At 44.1% G+C, this 27,443-nt stretch overlaps 1 protein-coding gene across 1 annotated transcript in view; it reads left to right on the top strand.

Moving 5' to 3' along the window:
* The window catches only part of LOC126458164 (uncharacterized), a 91,148-nt gene that overhangs the window by 21,623 nt on the left and 42,082 nt on the right, over window positions 1–27,443 (top strand). The window contains exons 3-4 of the mRNA XM_050095032.1: window positions 7,687–7,853; window positions 17,562–17,689. Of these exons, the coding sequence (XP_049950989.1) occupies window positions 7,687–7,853; window positions 17,562–17,689 (295 nt within the window). The remainder of the gene's footprint in view (window positions 1–7,686; window positions 7,854–17,561; window positions 17,690–27,443) is intronic.

Genomic DNA, 27,443 nt, shown 5'->3' with positions numbered 1-27,443 from the left:
GACGCAAGAAGCGGCCGTGATTGCTATGGTTGTGGGACCGACACAGTCTGTGGCTCTGCTCCTGCTTTGTGTTGTGGTTGAGAAATCTGCAGTAAAAGTAAATAAATGGAGAATGACAGTGTTGTACTTAACCATTCTATCTAGAATACCTTCTAATCTCAACTCTGAAGGGAGATAGGTTACAACTATGTCTCACTCGCTTTTCAACCATTGCTTCCCTTTTATGCCCCTCGACTATACCTATAGAATTTGAAAGACAGTATTCCACTCAGCATTGTCAAAAGCTTTCTCAAATGCTATAGATGTAGGTTTGCCTTTCCTTGACCTATCTTCTATGAGGAGTCATAGGGTCAGTAATGATTCCTGTGTTCCAACATATCTCCAGAATCCAAACTAATCTTCCCCAAGGCCGGTTCCTATCAATTTTTCCATTCGTTCGTAAAGAATTCGTGTTGGTAGTTCGCAATCGTAACTTATTAAACCGATAGTCTGGTAATATTTCTGGAGCAATAAAGCCTTTTGCTAGTTCTTTGATGTAAGTGGATGTCAACAGAAACTTTTGGCAGTAAAGACTGGCTGTACTGCAAAATCATTGTCATTAAAAATATGGTTTCAGTACATTAGTAGAACGCTCTGTAGCCCCCTATCACTTGTTAACTACAAATTTCGATCACTGTCTGGATGAAATATCATCCATAAGGTGAAACACGTGTGCAGGCAGTTCCTGGAGCAGAAGCCCGCTGCCGTGTGTCCCCCTACAGATGGACACCCCACCCACCCACCCACCGTGGCCTGCCCACTCCTTAGAGTGCGGGCCGGCCTGGCCGTGTTCTGGCCAGTCAGCCAGCCAGCCAGTCTGCCAGCCAGTCCGCCAGCCAGCAAGTGGCCGACGCTTCTGTCCACCCGCCCGGTTTCAGCTCTTCTCGTGGCTTCCATAAATCTCTTTCAGTGAAAGCTGGGGTTTTTCCTCTGATAGGACACGGCCCATGCCCTTCCCCATTCCAAATTTGCTTTTCTGTTCTAAAGAACTAGTCATCGAAGGGAATCTCTTTCTTATTCACTTGGAAGATATCGTTTCGAGTGTCGTGTTTAGGACCAAAACGTGAATAACTGGGTATGTCCGCTGAAGGAACTATGGCACTTCAAGCTCAAACGGGGCCCTGTAAAAAAGAGCCGTGCTGGGATTCACTACTACGGCAGAGAATGGATAGTACTGTTTACTGTTTTATATCTACATCTAGAGAATGGACGGTGGTAACTGGAAATTTGTGGTAAGTTTCGATGGGATCAAACTGCTGAGGCCATCGGTCCCTAGGCTTACACTCTACTTAATCTAACATAAACTAGCTTACGCTACGAACAACACAGAGACCCATGCCCGAGAGAGGACTCTAATCTCCGACGGGGGGAGACGTGCACCGCTGCAAGGTGCTAAAGACCGGACAGTACTGCTTGTTCTTTTTATACCTACGTCTACACTCTAGCGATCAGTATGAGGTGCGTGGGGGACAGTATGTTTCATCGTTCCAAATAGACTACCGGAAAAAGAAAAATTAATATCCTGCAACAACGTTTCTACAGATCGAAGTTCCATTGTACTGCTTCATCAGTTTCCCAGTGTTTTTCTCGTAATTGGGAGAACGGAATTTCTGGAAAGAGAAAAATTTGTCAATCACTAAGACCTCGAAGACTTTGATATCTGTGGTCGTTGTCTAAAATTCATTGGGAACCTCGTCACCAGCTAGCAAACACTCTTACACACCGCCTATGCCAGTATAGATTTCAAGCCACCAACTACGCATCATGCATGGTAGCAGGGATACCAATTTCTTCTACTATCTAAACTGCTCGTAAAAAGTCTTACGCTACCTTCACAGCAGACAGCGTAAATGGGTTTACATTCTTCTTTATTATTTTTACTTTTTTAATTCTTTATTTTTTAATCAGTCTTCTGACTGGTTCGAAGCGGTCCACCACTAGTTCTTCTCCTCGTGCCAGCCTTTTCGTCTCAGAGTAGCACTTGCGCCCTACGGCCTCAATTATCTTTCGGATGTATCCCAGCCTCTGCCTTCCCCTACATTACCCTCCACAGTTCCCCCTAGTACCACAGAGCTCGTTCGCTGATGTCTCTACACATATCCTATGATCCTGTCCCTTCTCTTTCTCAGATATCCATATGTTCTTTGCTTCTCCGATTCTGCGGTAAACCCTCTCACTCCTTCTCAGTCTAGATACTTTTCCACGTTCTTCTTTAGCAACACATCCAAAACAATTTGAATTTTTTCATTTCCGATTTTTTCACAGTCCACGGTTCACTACCATACAACTCTGTGGTCCGCCGGCCGCAGTGGTGTAGCGGTTCTAGGCGCTACAGTCCGGAACCGCGCGACTGCTACGGTCGCAGGTTCGAATCCTGCCTCGGGCATGGATGTGTGTGACGTCCTTAGGTTAGTTAGGTTTAAGTAGTTCTAAGTTCTAGGGGACTGATGACCACAGTAGTTAAGTCCCATAGTGCTCAGAGCCATTTGAACCAATTCTGTGGTCCAGACGTACATTTTCAGAAATTTCTTCCTCAGATGAAGGCCTATGATACCAGAGAATTTCTTTTGCCCACGTATGCCCTCTCTGCCAGTGCTAGTCTGCTTTTTATGTCCTCCTCGCCTCGTCCGTTATGAATTATGTACTTTTCGCTATTCTCATTTCCGCTACTTCGTTACTTCCATCTTCCTTTGGTTTACTCTCAGTAAATATTCTATGCCCACTCGACAGTTGATTCAGTTCACCAGATCCAGCAAATTTCCTTTCATCCCGAATTATAACCCAACTATTGAACGTTACTTTCTTTTCTCCAACCCTTCTTCGATGCATGTATTACACAGTAGGTGTGAAAGATTACATCCGTTTCTTATTTTTTAAACCGGGCACTTCGTTCTTGGTCTTCCATTCCTTTTTTACCTCTCGGTTCTTGTACATATTGTATTTTACCTGTCTTCCCCTATGCGTACTCCCACTTTCGCCAAAATTTAAATATGTTGCGCCGTTTTACACTGTCGAACGCTTTTCCCAGGTCAACAAATCCTATGAACGTATTTTAATTTGTCTTCAGACTTGCTTCTATTATCAAGCGCAACGTCAGGACTGCCTCACTAGTGCCTTTATCGTTCCTAAAGCCAGACTGATCGCCATCTAATCAGTTCCTCAGTGTTTTCCATTTTTCTGTATTTAATTCTTGTCATCAACTTCGGCGAATCACCTATTAACCTGATTGTGTGATACTTCTCTTACTTATCTGCCCTTGCTGTATTCGAAATTGTGTGTATAACAGTGTTTCGAAAGTCAAAGTCTGATTGTGCGTTGGCAGTCTCATACGTTCCTCACACGAATTTCAAAAGTCACTTAGTTGCCATTTCCCCTAAAGATTTTAGAAATTCCGATGAAATATTGTCCATTCCTTGAGCCTTGTCTGACTTGAGTCTTCCAAAACTTTATTAAACTCTGCCTCTATTTCTGGATCACCCACCCCTTCCTTATGGTCCAACTTTTCCTTCTATCACATTATCAGACAAGTCCTACCCCTCATATAGACATTCGGTGTACTCTTTCTACCTGTCCACTTCCTCTTCTGCGTTTAACAATGGAATATCCACTAAACTCTTGTTAGTGTCCCTTGCTTTTCATTTCACCAACTTTTGTTTTGGCTTTTCTCTATGTCGAGTGATTCCTTCCGACGAGCGTTTCTTTTCGATTTCTTCTCATTTTTCCTCTTGATATTTTGTCTGAGCTGCCTTCTGCTTCCTATTTATACTACTAACTGATTTATATTACATTAATCCTGTCTTTCCCTAACATCTTCGTACTTTCTTCTTTCGTCGAACGATGGATCTCCACAGCTAGCTTCGTTGCACCTGTGTTTATCTTTCCAACGTCTGTGAGTGCCCTTTTCATGATATCCACTCCTCTTCAACTGTGCTGTGTTATTCCTTATCCTCAATACGTCTGTATCCCACTCACACATTGATTCTTATAGAGAAATCTCTTAAACTTCAGTCTGTTCTTCACCTTTACTAAACAGTAATAGGAGTATGTGTTTTTTTCTAGGACACGTCTTAGATTTGCGAATCTGAATTCGGAATCTCTGTCTGGTAATGATGTAATCCAGCTGGAATCTTCGTGTCTCCTTTCTTTTTCCAAGTATGCCTCGTCCTCTTGTGAATCTTGAACAGAATATTCCCTGTTACTAGCTGGAATTAATTACAGTACTCAATTAGTCTTTCTTGTCTCTCATTGCCACTACCGAGCCCATATTTTCCGGCAACTAATAACGCTCTTACCTCTCTGGCTTATTAGGATTTTCTGTATGACCGTGTACCTAAAATCCCTAATCTGTGAGGAAAAGACATGTACTCCGAATAATAAATGCAAAACCGAGACAAGTAGATGAAGCTATAACCGAATCCTCACTGCTCAGTATTTTAGCAATGACGATTAGAAACAAAGTTGGGTTAACTATTTTAATTATGTGAACTAGTTTTTTAATTAACAGTAATTAGTGGAAAATATGGAAGAAAGGATTTCAGAGTATGTCATTAATTAAATAACCAACGGCCGCCAGTTCCTTACCGGAACAAGAACAATTAAATTACAACTGAAGTTTATACTCGTAAGCAATCTTACGTAAGAAAGAGTGTTTGAATTTAGCAGTCACTTTGATATTTCTTTGTAATAAAAGTTACAAATTATGCCGCAAGCTATAAATTAGAACTATGTTTTGACAATGAAATTGAGTGTCCATGTTACGTTAAGTTTTACTGCCATTTTTTATTATGAAAGCTACTCTATTTTTAGCTGGCTTTTGCATCATTCTATTTCTGACATTATTCGTACTACAACCAAAGATTTTATTATTACGTAATTGCCCAAATGTTACAAAAATTATATTTTGATAATCCAGTAAATTAATGTTCACTTCATTTTCAGTTCATTTTCTGATTATCTCGGTCCGTACAAAGGGATAGGATGTATACTACTTGGATAATGACTTAGGAAAATTATTTACGCGAGAGTATGCACGACAACAATGTTATTCAAGCAGTAAAATCCCAACTACGCTGGTCAGTCTATTTCACTTCTAGTTATAATAGTCTAGATCTCACTTCACTTCATGAAGCTGTTGGTTTGTCGAGTGGCTTCATTTAGCGGAAAATAGGGCACAGGTTGAAAAAAATGGTTCAAAATGGCTCTGAGCACTATGGGACTTAACTGCTGTGACCATCAGTCCCCTAGAACTTAGAACTTCTTGTAACTAACTAACCTAAGGACATCACACACATTAACGCCCTAGGCAGGATTCGAACCCGCGACCGTAGTGGTCCCGCGGTTACAGACTGCAGCGCCCAGAACCGCACGGCACAGGTTGATCTTCTTGCCATACCACAGCCAATAGCAAGGGCCCACAGTACTCTTTATGTTACGTGTATTACTCTTGCTGCATTTGTACTGTGCCCTATAAATGCCATTGCTTGCCCATATTACACTGATTATACTGGCCCTACGACTTACCTTAGAAGAAAGATTCAGGAAAGACAAACCTACGTTTCTAGCATTTGTAGACTTGGAGAAAGCTTTCGACAATGATGATTGGAATTCTCTCTTTCAAATTCTGAAGGTGGCAGGGGTAAAATACAGAGAGCGAAAGGCTATTTACAATTTGTACAGAAAGCAAATGGCAGTTATAAGAGTCGAGAGACATAAAAGGGAAACAGTGGTTGGGGAGGGAGTGAGACAGGGTTGTAGCCTCTCCCCGATGTTATTCAATCTGTATATTGAGCAAGCAATAAAGGAAACAAAAGAAAAGTTCGGAGTAGGTATTAAAATCCACGGAGAAGAAATAAAAACTTTGAGGTTCGCCGATGACATTGTAATTCTGTCAGAGACAGCAAAGGACTTGGAAGAGCAGTTGAACGGAATGGACAGTGTCTTGAAAGGAGGTTATAAGATGAACATCAACAAAAGCAAAACGAGGATAATGGAATGTAGTCGAATTAAGTCGGGTGATGCTGAGGGAATTAGATCAGGAAATGAGACACTTAAAGTAGTAAAGGAGTTTTGCTATCTGGGGAGCAAAATAACTGATGATGGTCGAAGTAGCGAGGATATAAAATGTAGACTGGCAATGGCAAGGAAAGCGTATCTGAAGAAGACAAATTTGTTAACATCGAGTATAGGTTTAAATGTCAGGAAGTCGTTTCTGAAAGTATTTCTATGGAGCGTAGCCATGTATGGAAGCGAAACGTGGACGATAAATAGCTTAGACAAGAAGAGAATGTTTTGAAATGTGGTGCTACAGAAGAATGCTGAAGATTAGATGGGTTGATCACATAACTAATGAGGAGGTATTGAATAGAATTGGGGAGAAGAGGAGCTTGTGGCACAACTTGACTAGAAGAAGGGATCAGTTGGTAGACATCGAGGGATCACCAATTTAGTATTGGAGGGCAGCGTGGAGGGTAAAAATCGTAGAGGGAGACCAAGAGATGAATACACTAAGCAGATTCAGAAGGATGTAGGCTGCAGTAGGTACTGGGAGATGAAGAAGTTTGCACAGGATAGAGTAGCATTGAGAGCTGCATCAAACCAGTCTCAGGACTGAAGACCACAACAACAACATTACACATCCGTCAAAACAAACCTTTAAGTTGCCACTGCTCCGCGTTTCGGAAAAAGATCCTTTGTCTCCGCACTTTTGCATATCCAAACCGCCGAGTACACACAACCAACGACACCAATCGTCTCCTCGCGACTCCCAGCTGCTACTACATTTGGTGCGCTCGCACGCCCAGCGATAATGCAATTTATTGCACTCTTTGACTATAGCTTTTCCCTGACTAGGCCAGCGTGTCTACTTACAAAAAATTATCGTTCCATGGGTATTCTCTTTCTTAAATAATGTTCAGCACAGCTAATAAAGCAAACTTCGCAAAACACGTAGAAACTGTATGATCATCCACAGAGTTGTGGTGTTACAAACTCCTATTCCTTCCACTACAACCGCGATCCGTTTATTCAATGAGCATTAAACTTTTAGTTCCCATTGCATGCTGAATTAACCGTTCAATATCCTCATATATTTTCTCTGCCGTTTCGTCTTCTGCTTGTGACGTTGGCATGTATACCTGAACAATTGTAGTCCGCGTTCATTTCCGGTCGAATCCTGTGAACTGTTCACAGTATGCCACTGACTACCCTACCTTCCTATTCACGAGGAGTCCTACTCCATCAAAATTCTTACCATCATTTCACTTGACGGGCTTTCACTGTATCTAGACTCAACTTTTGTATTTCCCTTTTCAGATTTTGTAGCTTCCCTACCTCGTTCAAACATCTGACAATCCAGGCTCCGCCTTGCAGCACGTTACCCTTTCGTTGGTTACCTAGTCTTGTTTTCAGAGCTACTTCCCCCTTGGCTGTCCCCTCCTGGAAATCCGAATTGTGACCTAAACCGAAATCTTTTTCCAATGGAGAAATAATTACGACACTTATTAAGTTAGAGGCCTCATGTCCTATGGAAAAGGTAAAAACTGGAGAAGAGGTAAGCTGAGTTTAGCTTCCACTGTTCTGTTCTAGAAAATATAATCAAGCTTCAGTATACCATTTGTTACGTCAAGTAACTTCATTTTATTTTGAAAGGATGACCGACATGGAATGGAACGTGGAAACGCTGAAAACGGATCATCTGAGGGGCACTATACTCTCCCAGTTACTGCACACCGTTCGGAGCATCACAAAAGCCATAGATGAGAGGGTCATATGTTACGTCGGAAGAGCTTTACGTCTGCTACACGTTAACGGAACCGGTGAGTAGGTCCATTATTGTTAAAGAGAGTTCAACGTTGTCTTTAAGGTATGGCATCAAGAAAATCTCGCCGGCCGGAGTGACCGAGCGGCTCTAGGAGCTGCAGTCTGGAACCGCGCGACCGCTACGGTCGCAGGTTCGAATCCTGCCTCGGGCATGGATGTATATGATGTCCTTAGGTTAGTTAGGTTTAAGTAGTTCTAAGTTCTAGGGTACTGATGACGTCAGATGTTGAGTCCCATAGTGCTCAGAGCCAGCCAAGAAAATCTCGACTAAGATGATGGGCCTGCGTCGGAGCTGACAACAGCACCGTAATCAGAAGTACACTGGGAACAGCAAAGTTAAAAGTAAATGATAAACCACACTGGAAGAAAAAAATCAAAACCTGCAGATAACGGGACTGCACGTGAGGTACCTATCATGCATAATAATAAATCAATATCTGCACGTAAAGAGCTTGCGCGTGAGGTACTTATTGTGCACAATAATAAACACAAACAATAAGGAGTAATTTCAGCTGACGTCCGATAAACACGTCAAACAAAAAATTAACCAAACCCCAGAAAAATTTACAATTCCTGTGACGGTCAGTGGAATGAGAAATGGGGCTGCAAATGCGTGTGCTCGCTGGCTCTCATTATCTAACTCAGAGATAATATCCAGCCATTAAGCAGCCAGACACACGCGCTTAACACCGGTTAAAATGCATAAATAATATAATCTCGATACTGCTAACCGACAAGTACAAATGTTAGCCAGGATACAGTCTAGAAGGTTGAAGTCGGATAACGAAAGGAACGCGTGTGTTAAGTTTCTTGAAACTCACAAATTTTTGTTCATAACTGAATACAGTTCACTGGTTGTGTCTTCCAAACAGTTACGTGCCGTTTTAATTTATGCTAGAGCACCCAGTAGTGATTACCGAACATGTTATAAATTGTAATAAAAGTTGTTGGCTGCTGAAGAACATAGACTGATATTTAGCACATCGATCAGTTCGCTAGAACACGTCCTAATTCCGATGATCTAAAGTTCACTCGACACTAGCTCGAATTCCTAAATGTCGGCTGCCACAGTATATTCCAAGACCCAACTGATTTAAACATAGTTAAAGCCCGTGGCACTGCTTCAGAATCAGTCAACAACATGCACAGCAACAACCATTCTGAACTGTGTATCGAAGTCATATGCATTCGTCACCTGTTTCAGAGAGGAACCAACAATTTCAAGCAGTTTTGTACGATCGTGAAGCTTCGTTTTTGGAGTTGTCTCCCCCCCCCCCCCCTCCCACCCCTTTTATAAACTTCAACTTTTTCTTCTGCAGGATCCTTTCGCAGACTTCTTTTCATATTTCCGTAACAGGTTTTGAGCCTGTCACAGGATCTTATGGTCACACCTGAAATTAAATAAATGTCATAGTTCCCGGTACCCTTAATTAATCATATATTATTTACAATCATGAGTCCATTTTTCATTCTGAGGCTCTTAATATATAATTTCAATAAAATCTAAGCTCTATATATGGCTGTTTTAATTTCAGTTGGTATGGTACAGTGTAGACTTTTATCTTAAGAAAACGACACAGAGCTAATTGATGAACCTATGCTAACAATTTTCAACAAGAATGCTTATTTAGCTAAACTGTAGTATTGCAGAAGATTTTAAATCTAAAACAAACAAAACAATCCCTACCGTAAACGTACACAGCCCTATGACACGTATTTCGGTGGTAGGCCAATAACACTTCCCAGCATCAAACAAAGACCCGGAAAGCACTGAGACGGATTAAAAACACTGTATACCGTATCCCATACTTAAGATGAATCCAGAACGTTCATTAATTTATGAATTAACTTACCAGGACTAGAGTCTAATTGAGCCCCCACATATGACCACATTGCATGTTCTCTTTTGAACTGCAGCCGTCAATTTTTATTTTTTTATTTTCCAGAACAAATGCATTTGCCCCATCAGTTCAAGACGTATAGGTATCTCGTACTTCGAGAAATTAGGCGTACTTCTTTTCTTTCCCTTTTTCGCCAAACAAATGAATGTACTAGTACATAGTAGCGCAGTAGGTATAAACACTTCAACTTGTTGACGAAAATCGCGGAAGTGAGATCACGTGACAAAGAAGTCACTCACCAGCAACAGTCTGTGTAATTTCATGTCTGTAAACATCTGTCACAACCTGGGTACGCTCCACTGCAATATACTAAGTCTACCGCGGTCAAATGCGCGTTTGGCTGACGACGGCTTGCTGTCCAGTGATTAAGGCTGCTGCACCGCAGAGACAGTTTAAACGCTGTTGACTCTTCGTAGTGATCACGGGACTTGGGCTATCCTGGTTCCTGACTGGGGTTGGTGCACTCGGCCGCATGTGGCTTATATTACGGTATTCTTCTCTTTTCCTGGACATTTGTATACTTTCTACTTTCGTTTATCTGTTGAAGTATTTCTTATGATACTCTATGTTTCTTGACAGTTACATTCCTTGTATCTATATTTGCCTGTCTAATTTCTGTGCTTGCCTATTTAGACACGTCTATCCCCCTTAAACAGGACTACTTATTGTGGGATTCATCGTCACAATATCTACAACATTAGAGAACTTCAAATAGGACTCGTTATTCATCAGTAGTCCAGTGTCATACTTGTTTTCACACAGATTCTCTTAAGCTTTTACCTCTGTTCATCATAACTATCAGAGTTTAGTATACCTGCTTTTAGGTACTTCTTTCAATCCAATATTTGACTTTGGAATCGCACCACGATGTGATCCAGTTGGAATATTCCCACGTGTCCATGCCTTTTCCATATATTTCTCCTCCTCTTAATATTTAGGAAGTGTACTTACCAGTGCCGTCTAGGGGTAGCTGTTTGATTAGTAATGAAAATGTCCTCGGGTCCAGGTTCGAAAAACACCACCACTTAAATTTTGAACAATAATCGGCTCTGGCGGCCGAAGACTTCCGGCTTAAGAAGTCACCCTCATTCTGCCAACGGCCTCGTCAAAGAGGGCGAAGGAGCGGATAGAGGTTCAGGACACTCTCTTGTCCTAGGGGTGGGAAACAGCCCCTCAAGAGGGAAGAATCAGCAATGATCAACAGTATGAGGATGCAGAAGGCAATGATAACCACTGCATTAAAGAAACGTAATGTGTATCCACAGGACATGTGGCCTGTAATTGAAGAAGTGTCATGATGACCTCTCCATTGGCAAAAGATTCCGGAATAGCCTCCCAATCGCATCTGCGGGAGGGGACTGCTAATGGGGAGGCGACAATGAGGAAAAGACTGAATAATCAATGAAAGCATAACGTTCTACCAGTCGAGCTGTGGAATGTAAGAAGCTTGAACGTGGAAGGGGAAGTAGAAGATCTGAGAAAGGAAATGCATAGCTGAATGTAGATGTAGTGGGGGTCAGTGAGGTGGAAAGGGAAGAAGACAGGGATTTCTGTCCAGATCAGTATAGGGTAACATCAACAGCAGCTGAAAGTGGTATAACGGGAGTAGGGTTCGTTATGAATAGGAATGTAGGGCAGAGAGTGTGTTACTGTGGACAGTACTGTGATAGGGTTGTTCTTATCAGGATCAACAGCAAATCAACACAAACAACGATAGTTCAGGTATACTCTCCGACGTCGAAAGCTGAAGACGAAGAGATAGAGAAAGTATACGAGAATGGATATTGAAACAGTAGCGTACGTAAAGGGAGATGAAAATCTTATAGTCATGGGGGACTGGAATGAAGTTGTTGGTGAAGGAGTAGAAGAAAAGGTTGCAGGAGAATATGGGCTAGGGTCAAGGAATGAGAGAGGTGAAAGACTAATTGAGTTCTGTAATGAATTTCAGCTAGTAACAGCGAATATTCTATTCAAGGATCACCAGAGGAGGAGGTATACTTAGAAAAGGCCAGACGATACGGGAACATTTCAGTTAGATTACACCATGGTCAGACAGAGGCTCCGAAATCACATACTGGACTATAAGGCGTACCCAGGGGCAGACATAGATTCAGATCATAATGTAATTTCGATGAAGAGTGGGCTGGAGTTCAAGAGATTCGTAAGGAAGAATCGATACACAAGGAAGTGGGTTACAGAGGTACTAAGGAAAGCAGGAATACAAGTCGCTGAGGAATGGAATAAATAGGAAGTGCAGGAAAGCTAAAACGAAATGGCTGCGTGAAAAATGTGAAGAAATCGAAAAAGAAATGATAGTTGGAAGGACCCACTCAGCATACAGAAACGTCAAAACAGCCTTTGATGAAATAAAAAGCAAGAACGCTGACATTAAGAGTCCGACGAGAATTCCACTGTTAAATACGTAGGAGAGCCGGGTAGGTGGAAATAATACATTGAAGGCCTCCATGAGAGAGAGCACTTGCTGGTAACGCGATAGAGGAAGAAACTGGAGTCAATACAGAAGAGATAGCGGATCCAGTATTATAATCCGAATTTAAACGAACTTTGGAGGACTTAAGATCAAATAAGGCAGAAGGGATAAATAACATTCCATCAGAATTTCTAAAATCACTGGGTGAAGTGGCGACAAAACAACTATTCACCTTGGTGTTTAGAAGGTATGGCTCTGGCGATATACCATCTGACTTTCGGAAAAATGTCATCCACACAATTCCGAAGACTGCAAGAGCTGACAAGTGCGAGAATAATCGCTCAATCAACCTAACAGCTTATGCATCCAAGTTGTTGACAAGAATAGTACACAGAAGACTGGAAAAGAAAACTGAGGCTGTGAAAAATGAAGATAAATTTGGCTTTAGGAAAGACAAAGCCACCAGAGAGGCAAGTCTGACGTTGCGGTTGATAATGGAAGTAAAACTAAAGAATAATCAAGACGCGTTCACAGCACTTGTCGACCTGGAAAGAGCGTTCGACAGTGATAAATGGTGCAAGATGTTCGAAATTCTAAGAAAAATAGGGATAAGCTAGAGAGAGAGAGAGAGACGGGTAATATACAATACGTACAAGAACAAAGAGGGAATAATGAGAGTGGGAGAGTGGACGACCAAGAATGAAGCGCTCGGATTAAAAAAGGTGTGAGACAGGGATGCAGTGTTTCGCACCTACTGTTCAATCAGTGCATCGATGAAGCAATGATGGAAATAAAAGGAAGGTGAAGGATTGGAATTAAAATTCAAGGTGAAAGGATTTCGGTGGTACGATTCGCTGATGACATTGTTATCCTGAGTGAAAGTGAAGAAGATTTCCATGATCTGTTGAATGGAATGAACAGTTTAATGAGTACAGATTATGGGTTGATAGTAAATCGAAGAAAGGCGAAAGTCATGAGAAGTAGTAGAAATGAGAACAGCGAGAAAATTAACATTGGGATTGATGGTCACGAAGTAGATGACGTTAAGGAATTCTGCTATCTAGGCATCAAAATAAACAATGACGGCCAGAGCAAAGAAGACATCAGAAGCAGACTAGCAATGGCAAAAAGGGATTGCTGTCCAAGAGAAGTCTACTACTCTCAAACGTAGGCCTTAATTTGAGGAAGAAATTTCTGAGAACGTACGTTTGGAGGACAGCATCGTCTGATAGTGAAACACGGTAGTCAGAAAACCGGAACAGAAGAGAATGAAAGCATCTGATATGTGGTGTTACAGACGAATGTTGAAAATTAGATGGATTGATAAGATTAGGAACGAGGAGATTCTGCGCGTTATCAGAGAGGAAAGAAATACGAGGAATGCACTGACAGAGAAGGAACAAAATGATAGGACATCTGTTAAGACATCTGGGAATGGCTCCCATGGTACTAGAGGCAGCAGTAGAGCGCAGAAACTTTAGAGGAAGACAGAGATTGGAATACATCAAGCAAATAATTGAGGACTATGCTACGTTGAGATGAAGAGACAGAAGACAAAAAAAATTGCTACTGTCAAACCCATATTCTTCCCTGTTTTCTATTCTTTCCCCTACTACCACGCTACTGTCACACATGATACTAGATTTTCGCCTCTCTTCTACACTAAATTCCACGTTCAGTGTCCTCAGACGCTCTGTGTCTTCGTCCCCTGCTTGTGACGTCAGCATGTATACCTGAACGGTTGTTGTTGCGATTGGTTTGTTGCCGATTCTAGTGATAGTAATCCGACCACTCCGCTGTTTACCGAAACTCACTCTATGTCCTACCTTCCTATTCATGACGCTATTTTGTGCTGATGTCGATATTAGCGTACGTTCTGCTGAGCATAAATCCTTATTTCACTTCGCTGACCCCAATACATCTAGGCTGAGCTTTGACACTTCCTTTTCAGATTTCCTAGCTTCGCTAACACACTCAGACTTCAGCTATTCCACACTCAGACTCGTTTCGTTGGTTATCCAGCTTTTTCTCGTCGTCACCTCTCCCTTGGCTGTCCGCTCCGGGAGATACATGTCCGGCACATTTCCGGAATATTTTGCCAACGGAGAGGTTATCATGACGATTTTTCAGTCATAGGTGATATGTCATACGTATTATATTAAGTGTCTTTAATGAAGTGGTTTGCATTGTCGTCTGCATTCTGACGCCGTCGATAACTACTGATTCCTCTGCCCTTTAGGGACAGTTTACCATACCGATGGCAAGACGGTGCCTTGCGGCCTCTCCAACTAGGTTGTTAGAAGAACGAGGGGTAGTGTTTGTATTGGAAGTTTTCAGTCGTATTTGGAGATCATAATTTTATTTTTATGGGGATCATTGATGAAGGGACTTAGATGAATATGACACACGTCAAGAATCTTATAGACCGTCTTCGTCTTAAAATTGAATTCATTATCGAGAAAGGCTAGAGATGGTATAATAGAATATTTTCGTGATGTCTCGTAAGAGTGACTAACTTTTCATCCAATGCGGCTACAGTCAACCACGAAGGAGACAGTTTCTTGGTCTCCTTCTTAAGTCTAACATGGAATACTGAGGAATGTTACTTAATCTTGAATTAACAATGTGCACATAATAACAATAATAATAATAATAATAATGAAAAACTGTAGTATTAAATATTTCAGTCCCGTAAAATCGTGATATGTTCACGTTCCTTTCAAAACGGATTTAGTTTGTACTATCAGAAATACGCAGCAGCAACACCAAGAGAACTGAATCTAGAGAAGAGCTGAAATTGTCAGCGGCAAGGAGGAGTCACAGGCGACGTCTGTGCGGCTATCTGGACACGCTGTGGCGGAAACTGGAAGTTTTACCATGACAGACCAGTCTGATATTTTTCAAACTTTGTCAGTAGTTCGTGTTATAACGGGTATTAAATGATCAAACTTTCATATCATTCAGACCTGACATCCAGCGTCATAAACACTCTGTGAACGACTTCTTCAAGAATTTCTCGCCATCTTGAAACCCATGCTTTGTCAATTCACGAAGATTGCTGACTAGAGGCCGAGACGAAGATATACTTCCTTCTACAGCAGCCCAGTAAACTGTATGAATGACAAATCAGGGGACGCGCTGGTCACTTGGTCACTCGTCGATTCGTACATTCCTCAAGATGTTTATGATGTGAGAGGTCGTGCATTATTCTGCTGAAATATGTCAACTGGAACCACTCACATGAAGCACAGGGTTTATAATTCTTGGCATGTACTGGCGAGCGTTCAGCTTCCGTTTGCCAATTTCGAAATCGTTCCCGTTGTCAAATCCAATAGCTGTCGACACCACGAATCTGTCAGTATCTTGAGGGCCCCTGTGTGTGTGTGTGTGTGTGTGTGTGTGTGTGTGTGTGTATGTGTGGTTTGAGGTTTTCGGGCGCTAAACAGCGTGGTCATCAGCGCCCAAACGCATAGAAACAGGAACACATGCGATGAAGGGACGAACAGCGAACAAGGAGAACGGCTAAAAGACACAGGCCTGACGCAGTTCCAAATCCTCTTATGCAGAGGCAAAACAAGAGGAAAAGAAACGCACTAAAAAAGGAAAGGAAACACAAGGAAAAGAGAACAGAAATCGAAGTGAAACAAGTAGGTTATCGTAACTGGCGGACCTCTCACCTAAAACCTGGGTGAGCCAGTCACCCAGCAGCACATTAAAATCCTCTCCCTAAAATCCGAGGCAACAAATTGGACAGGACACAAAACCGTAAGACCTTAACCACAGTCGTTGCGTCGTCTTGCAAAATAGAGGGCAAATCCGGTGGCAAGGAAACCACCGCCCTGGCGTTTACCATCTTTGATGCCGAATTGTTTGCGATCTTGCGGGCATTGGAGCATCTGTTCTGACTCCCTGAGTGCCCTTCAGACCATGCAACACTTGTACCCAGCGGATACGGTCGTCCAGAACATCCATGACGCCCTACTCCACCTGCAACGGCAGGGGAAGGAGGTTTCCTTCTGCTGGGTGCCGGGGCACGTGGGTATTAGGGGAAACGAACCGGCGGATGTGGCTGCCAAAGATGCATGTTCCCTCCCTCAAGTTGTTGAATGTGCCGTCCCCCTCCATGCTGTTACCTCCCTTTTGCGTTTTCGTGTTATGCGTCAATGGGAAGAGGAGTGGCTGGCAGCCGGTGAAAATAAGCTGCGTTTGGTCAAGGCCACCACGCGGCCATGGCGTACGCCCTACCTTTCGTGCAGGCGGGATGAGGTTCTCCTCACTCGCCTCCGCATCGAGCACAGTCCCTTAACGCATGGTTTTTTACTCCGGCGGGAGGACCCCCCAATCTGCAGTGCTTGTGGCGTCCAGATTACTGTCCGCCACATTTAACTTGACTGTCCTTTATTCTCTGACCAGGCCTTTCAACAGGTTGCCTATGGAAAAAGTAGTTTTATCTGGACCTCCACAAACACAAGTGATATCCAGCATAGGACACAGGAGAACGGCGCTCAGTGTCCCAGTTTGGCTCTACACCACGCGGGTCTCCGTTGCCTGAGGCGGGGTGTCAGCGGAGGTCGAGGCACGGCGACTCCGGATCTCAGTCCAGCCTCCGTTGTCCTGGTGCCGGCGGTCAGTTGTCTCCTCCCCACTCTGTCGCCTCGGGGCCACCTCGTCAACACAGGTTCTGTGGTCACACATCTGTGTCACGTGTCGGTGTGACGTTTACAAATCCTTCTTGTCAAAGATTCGACCTTTCTCATGTTCAGGGAGATGGCGTTAAGCTGAACGTGCTCGAACTCTGGACGTTCCGTGTAGAGATCTGCCCATGAACAGTTCCAGTAGCGTCAGACACACACTGTGTCATCACATCACATTTCATCTGTAGGACCTGCCGCAGTGGCCGAGCGGTTCTAGGGACTCCAATCTGGAACCGCGCGACCGCTACGGTCGCAGGTTCGAATCCTGCCCCGGTCATGGATGTGTGTGATGTCCTTAGGTTAGTTAGGTTTAAGTAGTTCTAAGTTCTAGGGGACTATAACCTCATATGTTAAGTCCCATACTGCTCAGAACCATTTCATCTGTAAGAGTCCCTTCCCTCCGTACTGAAAATAGTGAAAGTAATGTCGCATATGGATAAGAATTCGATCAACATATCCCACAGACATAAAGTTACTGACATAAGAGTTTGGTAACGTTAAGATTTCCATGCTGTAATTCTTATCATTTCTAACAGTACGTATAAATTTAGTTTCTAAACGTAAATTCTGCTTTCGTAATCACTGTAAGCTGATGATGACAGAAAGTGAAATTTGTGTTTCTACAGAAATCAGATCTGTTAGGGAGTTCACTAGTATATCGTCCATCTTCTTGTCCAGCACTCGAAGCCATCATGGCGGTACACCGGGATCTCCTCTCCAACAACTTGCGAGACGCTGCGCAGCTGTTCTCACTCGGTGCGACGCACCTCTCACAACTGGTGGTTCCACTCGCGTTCGAACACATGGTAAGTGGTGTTTTTCCCCCTCTTTTGAGCTGTGTTATGTGTAGCAGGGACGAGAAGTGACACACACTACCTCTTGTTAAGTGGTCAGTTTCCTGATTAATTTGCCTCACACTGTCGTTTCCTTTGCCTCTCCGACTGTAATGTTCAGTTCGTTCACGTGCGCCGGCCTGTCTCTACGTCTCTAATCCTCGTTGGGTCATTAGACATGGAGCACAATCCCAGAACGTTAACTACAGCGAAGAGAGTCGTCTGTATAGTTTTTCGTATTTTACAATAATTTGGGTAACTTCGTATCACATCCTGCTTAATGTACGTAAACCTATTGCCTGCATGTGCTTGATAGCTTTCCGGGAATTACGCCGGATAATATTGTAGAAACCGCACAATATTTCAGCGAGACAACTGCCCGCCATCTTCAGGTGCTACGCGCTAGCTCGGTTGGTCATGTGTTGTATGTGGTCCCCCCAGAGTAATTTCCGGTCCATCCAGACACCGAGGTATTTGACTTTCTCACGGAAACGTATTGGGCGTGCATGTAGTGTTATTGGTCTGCAGTATCGGTGTTTGCGCAGTTGCTTCGGTCTTCTAGTGATCAGAACGGCTTCGCTCTCGTCGACGTTTACTCTAACACGCCATTTCTCCAACCAAGGCTCAGCCACTCTGAGTGCAGTCTGTAAACGTGACGTAATGTTTGATGGTTTCCAACCTTGCGCGAGGATGGCTGTGTCATCCGCGTAGATTGCCATCGTTGTGTTGTGTGTGGCCGGCCGGTGTGGCCGTGCGGTTAAAGGCGCTTCAGTCTGGAACCGCGTGACCACTACGGTCGCAGGTTCGAATCCTGCCTCGGGCATGGATGTGTGTGATGTCGTTAGGTTTACGTAGTTCTAAGTTCTAGGGGACTTATGACCACAGATGTTGAGTCCCATAGTGCTCAGAGCCATTTGAACCATTTTGTTGTGTGTGGTTGGGAGATCGTTTATGTAGAGGATAAACAGTAGGGGCCCTAGGATGCTTCCCTGGGGTACTCCCGCGTGTATACCGTGTCGTGTTGATTGTTTTCCCTGCACGTCAGTGTTGAAACTTCTGTCTGTGAGGTATGAGTGTATTAGACGCACCAGCCCGTCGGGGAATCCCGCGTCGCTGAGTTTTCGAATGAGGCCGTTGTGCCATAGACGGTCGAAAGCCTTTTCGATGTCCAGGAACACCGCCCCTGTAGCTTTGTTTATGTTGAATCCATGTGTTGTATGTTCAACGACCCGTAAGAGCTGTTGTGTTGTGGAGTGGTGATTCCTGAAGCCGAATTCCTCCGGTCTCAGGATGTCATTTGTTATGCAGTGCCTAGTGATGCGTTTGAGTATCACCTTCTCAACAATCTCACTGAGCGAGCTCACTGGGGGAGGCTGTGGTCTTTCCCGGCTTCCTGAACATCAGGACCTTGGCCGTCTACCAAAAGGCGGGGAAGTGTTGGTGTTTTAGTATGGCATTCGTTATATGTGTTAGGTACTAAGTAGCTTTATCCGTGAACTCCTGGAGGACACGGTTTTGAATGCCATCATGACCAGGGGCTTTCCTAGCAGCGGAATGCATTGTATCCCAGGAGACTTCGGCTGTGCTAGCATGTCGAATGTCGTTGCGCGATGGTTGGACTAGAATGCGTGTAACCTCTTGGTCAGTAGCAAGTGTGAACACTGGATCTGATGGTACCAGGTTCGGTGTAAATGACGCTGCGAGTGTGCGGGCCATTAGTTCTGCTTTCTCTTCCGCTGAGTATGCAGGTCCGTCAGGCCCTTGAAGCGTTGGGGTGTATATTTTCTCCCTGGTGAAGTGTCGGGCTAGTTGCCACACGCAAGGTCGCGCGGTGTCCAGCCCTTCAAGGTTTTGGTTCCACTGTTGTGTTCTATGTGTTTGTATTTTATAGTGTATGATGCCCTGTGCCTATTAATGTGCCGTTTGAAGTACTGACGCCTGGTCCGCTGCCATTGTCTCCTGAGGCGATTTCTCATTGAGATTAGGCCCAGGATTTCCTGGGGCAGGGGCGCACTGTGTTGTTGTGAAGTGCGATCAGGTATGGTGCCTGCCATTGCGTCCTGAACGGCGTTAGTGAGGGTTTCTACTGTCTCGTCAATTTGTGCTGTTTCATTAATTTCGTGTATGGGTGGGATGTGGCTATCGAGCGTTTCCTTGAACGATGTCCAATTCGCACGCCCGCAGTCCAACATCTTGCGTTGTTCCACGTGCTGCAGTGTTTCCTCAATGTATAGTATTACAGGTTGGCGGTTTGAGGGCAGATCGTTTTCAACGGCAACGTTGAGTGTCGATGTAATGCCCTTGATGAGGGCCATGTCTATCACGTCTGGCCTGTGACCCCTCTGATAGGGAATGTGCGTCGGTTCAGTCGGCGTTAGTATAATGTAGTTTCTGCCTAGTGAATGTTCGTACAGTTTTTTGCCGTTGGGATTTCGTATGCGTGAATTCCATTCTGCCAGCCGCGGTGGTCTCGCGGTTAAGGCGCTCAGTCCGGAACCGCGCGTCTGCTACGGTCGCCGGTTCGAATCCTGCCTCGGGCATGGATGTGTGTGATGTTCTTAGGTTAGTTAGGTTTAAGTAGTTCTAAGTTCTAGGGGACTGATGACCACAGAAGTTAAGTCCCATAGTGCTCAGAGCCATTTGAACCATTTGAACCAATTCCATTCTGTGTGTTTAGCGTTCAGATCTCCAGCGACTATTACTCGCGATGAAATGTTGAGTAGTGTGCTGATATCCCGTGTTGAAATGCTTACAGGGCTGTTGTATACCGATATCAGTGTGGTGTAGGCTCCGTTGAACTTGACCCTGACGGCCGTGGCCTCGATTTTTTCCAGTTCAGGGAGCTCTTATGTTTGTGTGCTCAATGTCTTTGTGTATGACGATTGCAGTTTCACCTGCCACGGCGTTGCCCGGTCGGTCGGTACGATAGACGCAGTAGCCAGGAAAGTTTAATTGTTTGTGCGGTTTAAGATTAGTCTCGCTCAGTAGCGCGACAAGGGTTCCCTTGCGCTCCATGAACGCGGCAAATTCTGCCCTTTTGTTGTGGATCGAGTGTGCATTCCAGAACAGGATCTGTGATAGTGTGTGCGGGTTTGCTTTATGGGCCGGGTGTGGTATATTATTCATGTAACAGTGTGAAAGAGTGTTGTGATGGCAGTGTGTATGACAGCCCAGTATTGCCCGAGTTCTGTGCTCATGAGCTGGGTGATGAGTGTAGTGACGGCCGTCAGTACCTTGGTAAGGATTTGAACGGTCGTGTGCCGAGGGAATAGTGTTTCCAGTATTCCCCCAGGTGATGTGTTGGTGTTGGGTGTGGCAGCCTGAGTGCTGTTGTGGAGTTAGCGGCCGCTTGTGCCGGTATTGGTCTGTTGTTAGGAGTGACATTTGTGTTTATGTTTTGTGACGGAGGTTGTGGCTGAGAAGCTCGCCAATTTATATGCTGACTTTCTAGAACAGCGCAGGCGCCAACGGGGCATAACGTTATGGAAGACCAATCGTAGACAGCGTCGAATACCAGAGCCCTCTGCTGGAGAAACGGGTCGCGGTCTGCGAAAGCGCGCCGCGGCGCGGGAAATGCGGCCGCGAGCGACGGACCCCGTTCGCGCGAGCGAGGTGTTGGCGCGCGTTTTAAGCATCTGCTCTAAGGCTTCCCATGCGTTGACTCGGTGCAGCTGCTAAACTGCGGCTGACGTGTCCTTAGTGCCGCCAAGGCTGGCTCCCAAGCTTTGCTCAGGTGAAACCCCGTGTCTCTGTTTATTAGGTCACTGCTTATACGTATTTCGACCGCCTCTTTGATGATGGAGTCCCAGTATGTGGAAGCATGAGAGAGGATCTTGGTTTCTTCATAATTCATGCCGTGTCCCGTGTCTAGGCAGCGTTCAGCAACCGCAGATTTCTCTGGCTGACCCAACCTCGTGTGAAGTTTATGTTCGTCGCACCTGTCATTAACCGTACGACACGTCTGGCCAATATAAGACTTCCACATTGCACGGGACCCGTTTCTCCAGCAGAGGGCTCTCGTATTCGACGCTGTCTACGATTGGTCTTCGATGACGTTATGCCCCAATAGCGCCTGCGCTGTTCTAGAAAGCCAGCATATAAATTGGCGAGCTTCTCAGCGATGCGACAGTAGCACCTGAAGATGGAGGCAGTTGTCTCGCTGAAATATTGTGCGGTTTCTACAATATTATCCGGCGTAATTTCCGGGAACCTATCAAGCAGATGCAGGGCCGGGAAAGCCCCAAACAGCACATCTATTGCCTGCATGTTTACTGGAGGTAGATCTAGATTCAATGATTTTATCTCAGTATCTGCGAATTTGTTTGTTCGGAATCTGTTGCAACCAAGGGAGAGTAGGGGAGAAAGGGGGTAAGAGATTACATAGCCAGCGTAATTACAGTATTTAATAATGTATCATATGAACAATCTTTTTCCCCGATATGGATGCCATAGAAAATATTCTTATCCATCGTCACTTTAACGAGCATTTGTAATTTAATGGAAATTCAGCTGCTAGGGCCACTCTAGGAACACTCATTTTGTTTCGGCTGCCAAGAAATGGTCTACATTCGTGAAACATATTTGCTTACTGGTAGCAGTCCTATTGATATCATACAATTCAACTCTTTAATGCGATGAGGTATTCTCGTTTGAAAAAAGAAGAGGAACTTTAAATTCAAAATTGTTGAGGCTTTCGTGGCCACTTGTTGACAAACTGCCTACTGGCTTCTGTCTCGGGTTCTTCGGCCGACGTTCATCTAATGATTTTTCTGACGTTTCGCCAGCACGAGTGGCTGGCATTGTCAAAGCTTCACCCTCCATTGCTGGTGGTGAACTGGAGCCGAGCTCGCGGGTGCAGACTTTATGTACCTGGCGCGCCAACATCCTAGGGCTTCTCCGCGGTCATTTCCGGTGCGGTTCTCCTCCTGCTACCTGAGACGGTCGTTCGCTGCAGTACGGGAAGCCAGGATCCGTTTACCTTAAGGCTTTCCTCTTTCTTGTTCAAACTGTTCGCGTGTTTTTGTATTTCCACAGCTTCTCTGAACAAGCGCGTGTGATAGTGCTTCTCTACATCCAGAACTTCCGTGTCGGCGAATTTTATTACGTGGTCGGTCTCATTCAGTGCGTGCTCTGCCACGGCCGATTTCTCCACCTGCCCCAACCTGCAATGTCGCTTATACTCTTTGATCCTGGTGTTAATGGATCGTCCAGTCATTCCAACATAAACTTTTCCGCATGTGCAAGGAATACGGTATATTCCCGACATTGCAAGTGGGTCTCTTTTCTCCTTCACCGATCTAAGACACTCTTTGATCTTCCTTGTCGGTTTGAAAATCGTCTTTACACCATGTTTGCGCAATATACGGCCGATTCTGTCCGTCACTCTGGGAATGTAGGGCAGAAAGGCCGTACCCGACATTTCTTTTTCTTTAAATTGGTAGTAAAGTATTCTAAAAATGAGCTTTTTTCGTAAATGGTAGTTACCCGGATGTCTCAACTTCCTTACTAACTTTCGCTGCGATTTCACCCATGTTAAAAAATTCAGAATGTGTTATGGCTGTTGCAGTTTCACTTCCAAAGTCCCATGCCGGAAGTAAAACTCGGAGACGTAAATCATACAAATTAACCAGCTTCCATTGTAATTCCATTAAAATTGATGCATAATATTACGACAAATAAAAAATGCAACACACTCATACAGCAGTTTACACACATCCTAGGCACGATCCCATAGGTGCATAAGCCAAAATATTTCTGCTATCAAACGTTATAAGTTACTGAATAGAAATGAATACCTGTAAACAGCTCTGCGCCGTATTAGCTACCCCAACATTTTTCTTGTAATAATACGGTCCATTGGATTTGAGGGTAATCGGTTCCTTCAAGGGGCAAAAATGGTGAAACCGTGTGCCTACTAGCCGTTAGGCGCACGTAATTAACTGCCACAAAGAATTAAAAACTACCTCTGACAATGAACCTCAGCAATAACGGACGATTTCCATTCACGTTATTAATCTTGAATCGATAGAACACACATGACAGATTTTCTCATCCGCACAGACACCGTTCAGAAACCAAAGTCAATTTATGTCAGAGAAGCCAAAGTTGATTCATTACGGATGTGGTTATAACTATCGTAGACCCGGCTATACGTTATTTCGGGTGGCGGTGTGGACACCAAAGACTGGCAACCATTTGTATTCTACATCTACATCTACATCCACATCCATACTCCGCAAGCCACCTGACGGTGTGTGGCGGAGGGTACTTTGAGTACCTCTATTGGTTCTCCCTTCTATTCCAGTTTCGTATTCTTCGTGGAAGGAAAGATTGTCGATATGCTTCTGCGTGGGCTCTAATCTCTCTGATTTTATCCTCATGGTCTCTTCGCGAGATATACGTAGGAGGGAGCAATATACTGCTTGACTCCTCGGTGAAGCTATGTCCTCGAAACTTCAACAAAAGCCCGTACCGGGCTACTGAGCGTCTCTCCTGCAGAGTCCTTCCACTGGAGTTTATCTATCATCTCCGTAACGCTTTCGCGATTACTAAATGATCCTGTAACGAAGCGCGCTGCTCTCCGTTGGATATTTTCTATCTCTTCTATCAACCCTATCGGGTACGGATCCCACACTGCTGAGCAGTATTCAAGCAGTGGGCAAACACGTGTACTATAATCTACTTCCTTTGTTTTCGGATTGCATTTCCTTAGGATTCTTCCAATGAATCTCAGTCTGGCATCTGCTTTACCGACGATCAACTTTATATGATCATTCCATTTTAAATCACTCCTAATGCGTCATCCCAGATAATTTGTAGAATTAACTGCTTCCAGTTGCTGACGTGCTATATTGTAGCTAAATGATAAAGGATCTTTCTTTCTATGTATTCGCAGCACATTACACTTGTCTACATTGAGATTAAATTGCCATTCCCTGCACCATGCGTCAATACGTTGCAGATCCTCCTGCATTTAAGTACAATTTTCCATTGTTACAACCTCTCGATATACTACAGCTTCATCCGCAGAAGGCCTCAGTGAACTTTCGATGTTATCCACAAGGTCATTTATGTGTATTGTGACTAGCAACGGTCCTACGACACTCCCCTGCGGCACACCTGAAATCACTCTTACTTCGGAAGACTTCTCTCCATTGAGAATGACATGAGGCTTTCCATTATCTAGGAACTCTTTAACCCAATCACACAATTGGTCTGATAGTCCATATGCTCTTACTTTGTTTCTTAAACGACTGTGGGGAACTGTATCGAACGCCTTGCGGAAGTCAAGAAACACGGCATCTACCTGGGAACCCGTGTCTATGGCCCTCTGAGTCTCGTGGACGAATAGCGCGAGCTGGGTTTCACACGGTCGTCTTTTTCGAAACCCATCCTTATTCCTACAGAGTAGATTTCTAGTCCCCAGAAAAGTCGTTATACTCGAACATGATACATGTTCCAAAATTCTACAACTGATCGACATTAGAGATATAGGTCTTTAGTTCTGCACATCTGTTCGACGTCCCTTCTTGAAAATGGGGATGACATGTGCCCTTTTCCAATCTTTTGGAACGCTACGCTCTTATAGAGTCCAACGGTACACCTCTGCAAAGAGGCGTGGGGGGCAAGTTTCTTCGCGTACCCTGTGTAAAATCGAACTGGTATCCCATCAGGTCCGACGGCCTTTCCTCTTTTGAGCGATTTTAATTGTTTTTCCATCCCTCTGTCATCTATTTCGATATCTACCATTTTGTTATCTGTGCTACAATCTAGAGAAGGAACTACAGTGCAGTCTTCCTCTGTGAAACAGCTTTGGAAAAACACATTTAGTATTTCGGCCTTTAGTCTGTCACCCTCTGTTTCAGTAACATTTTGGTCACAGAGTGTCTGGACATTTTGTTTTGATCCACATACCGCCTTGACATAAGACCAAAATTTCTTAGGATTTTCTGCCAAGTCAGTACATAGAAGTTTATTATGTAAGTCGACACCCGGCATCGTAAAATTACTACTACCCAACCTTAAGGATGTCCCAGTTTACAACTTAACGTCTGTACGTGAACTAATATACAGCTCTATATAATGGCTTCACTACTTCCCACCATAACGTTCACCTGTCCAGAGCCTGCGTCTCTGAGACCACGTGTTGACGCTGTCGACCTCGTCTACTGACCTACTACTGCAGTCACCTCACATTGCCACAGTCCCCACGAAAGGCTCGTAAGAGTGATAAGGGCCCTGTTCTCTTGCAGTCTCCAAGCAAAACATTTAACGAATATGTTAAGAATAATGGAAATGTACGCGGCACTCACAACCGCATTTCCGCTTTTCGCGAGCATTCGTCTTAATAACTGCGATTTCTGTGCACGCCTGCAGATCTAACTCACACTTTCATTGTCTCTGATATCTCTGCTTGTGATTTTTGAACACTACCACCAGAGATTCTCCCACAAATGCCGAGTGACAGATACTGGTCTTAAGACAGTTATAGCTACACTGCGCATTATTCGCGCCTGACTTCTAACGTTACTACACGTGAAAATAAAAATGGCATAATATGATCAGTGGAGTCGTTGTAAGTTTTTGTGTCGTCCGTGAAGTGTGTAAGCACCTAAAATGTCGTGTCAAGGTAAAATTGCTTCTTTTGTGAAGAAAAATCGGCGGTTCCTAGTGCAGTGAATTGATAAGATTTTGGGGACAGAAAGTCTTCTTTCAAGAATTTTATGGAATTAAGCTGGATGATACGAGAGATTGATTCCAAGGGCTCTTGCATAAACAACAGCAGTTGAGGAGCGCTACGTGTTGTTTTGGATACATTGCAGTACTTTTCGTGATTTCCATATAGTGAAGGTTTAATGCAGTTGCTAAAAATCTCGTGCTTTTATCAGTTTTCAGTCGTGTCGTGTCTTCTGTGATTCAAAACTTACGTTCAGTGAATATCTGTGTGTTGTTTACATTTTGTGGTCTTACGTCTACCAACAAACTGCACAACCCACTCAAAGATAAGGTTTCACTAATTATTACTTTATTACAGCTTGACTGTGTTGCAGATCAAAAGTATCATCATGTGTGGCAAATGTGGCTGTTGACGCAGTTTAGTTAACACGGTACGAACAGGTCAAGACTGTGGGTTTATGTTTCACTCGGGTGATTGTACAGGGTAAACCACTAATGCGTCAGATGCGTCTCTACCATGGAGTTGTAGGTAATGCAGTCGAGGCCAGAAAATCGTGGAAGGGGAAAGAAAGATTTGTGCCTTCGGCTAGAATCAGAAATGACGTATTTTGAATCAGCTATATTTAAGGGGAATAGACGATTGGAGCAGGGAAAATATGACAAGTAATAGGCAAACGGAGAAAACCTCAGAAATCACATTTCAGATTCCGGTTAGCAATTAAATGGACTTGTTACCTAAAGTAGGAGAAGAGCCTCAACCGGTTTTTGAGCTACACAGAGTGCAGCAAACTCGCAGCAACAGCCTTAAGCCGACATCGATAGGAAAAAAAAGAAAAAAAACAGTGCTGCTAGTAGCTAGATAGCAGTCAGAGCTGTAGGCCAAATGATATAAATGGTGCCCGCATCTCGTGGTCGTGCGGTAGCGTTCTCAGCTTCCACGCCCGGGTTCCCGGGTTCGATTCCCGGCGGGGTCAGGGATTTTCTCTGCCTCGTGATGGCTGGGTGTTGTGTGATGTCCTTAGGTTAGTTAGGTTTAAGTAGTTCTAAGTTC

Source organism: Schistocerca serialis, chromosome 2 (genome assembly GCF_023864345.2).
Source record: "Schistocerca serialis cubense isolate TAMUIC-IGC-003099 chromosome 2, iqSchSeri2.2, whole genome shotgun sequence".
NCBI classification, from domain to species: Eukaryota; Metazoa; Arthropoda; class Insecta; order Orthoptera; family Acrididae; genus Schistocerca; species Schistocerca serialis.
The sequence above is the reverse complement of the archived record's forward strand: the minus strand, read 5'-3'. Positions and strand labels throughout refer to the sequence as shown.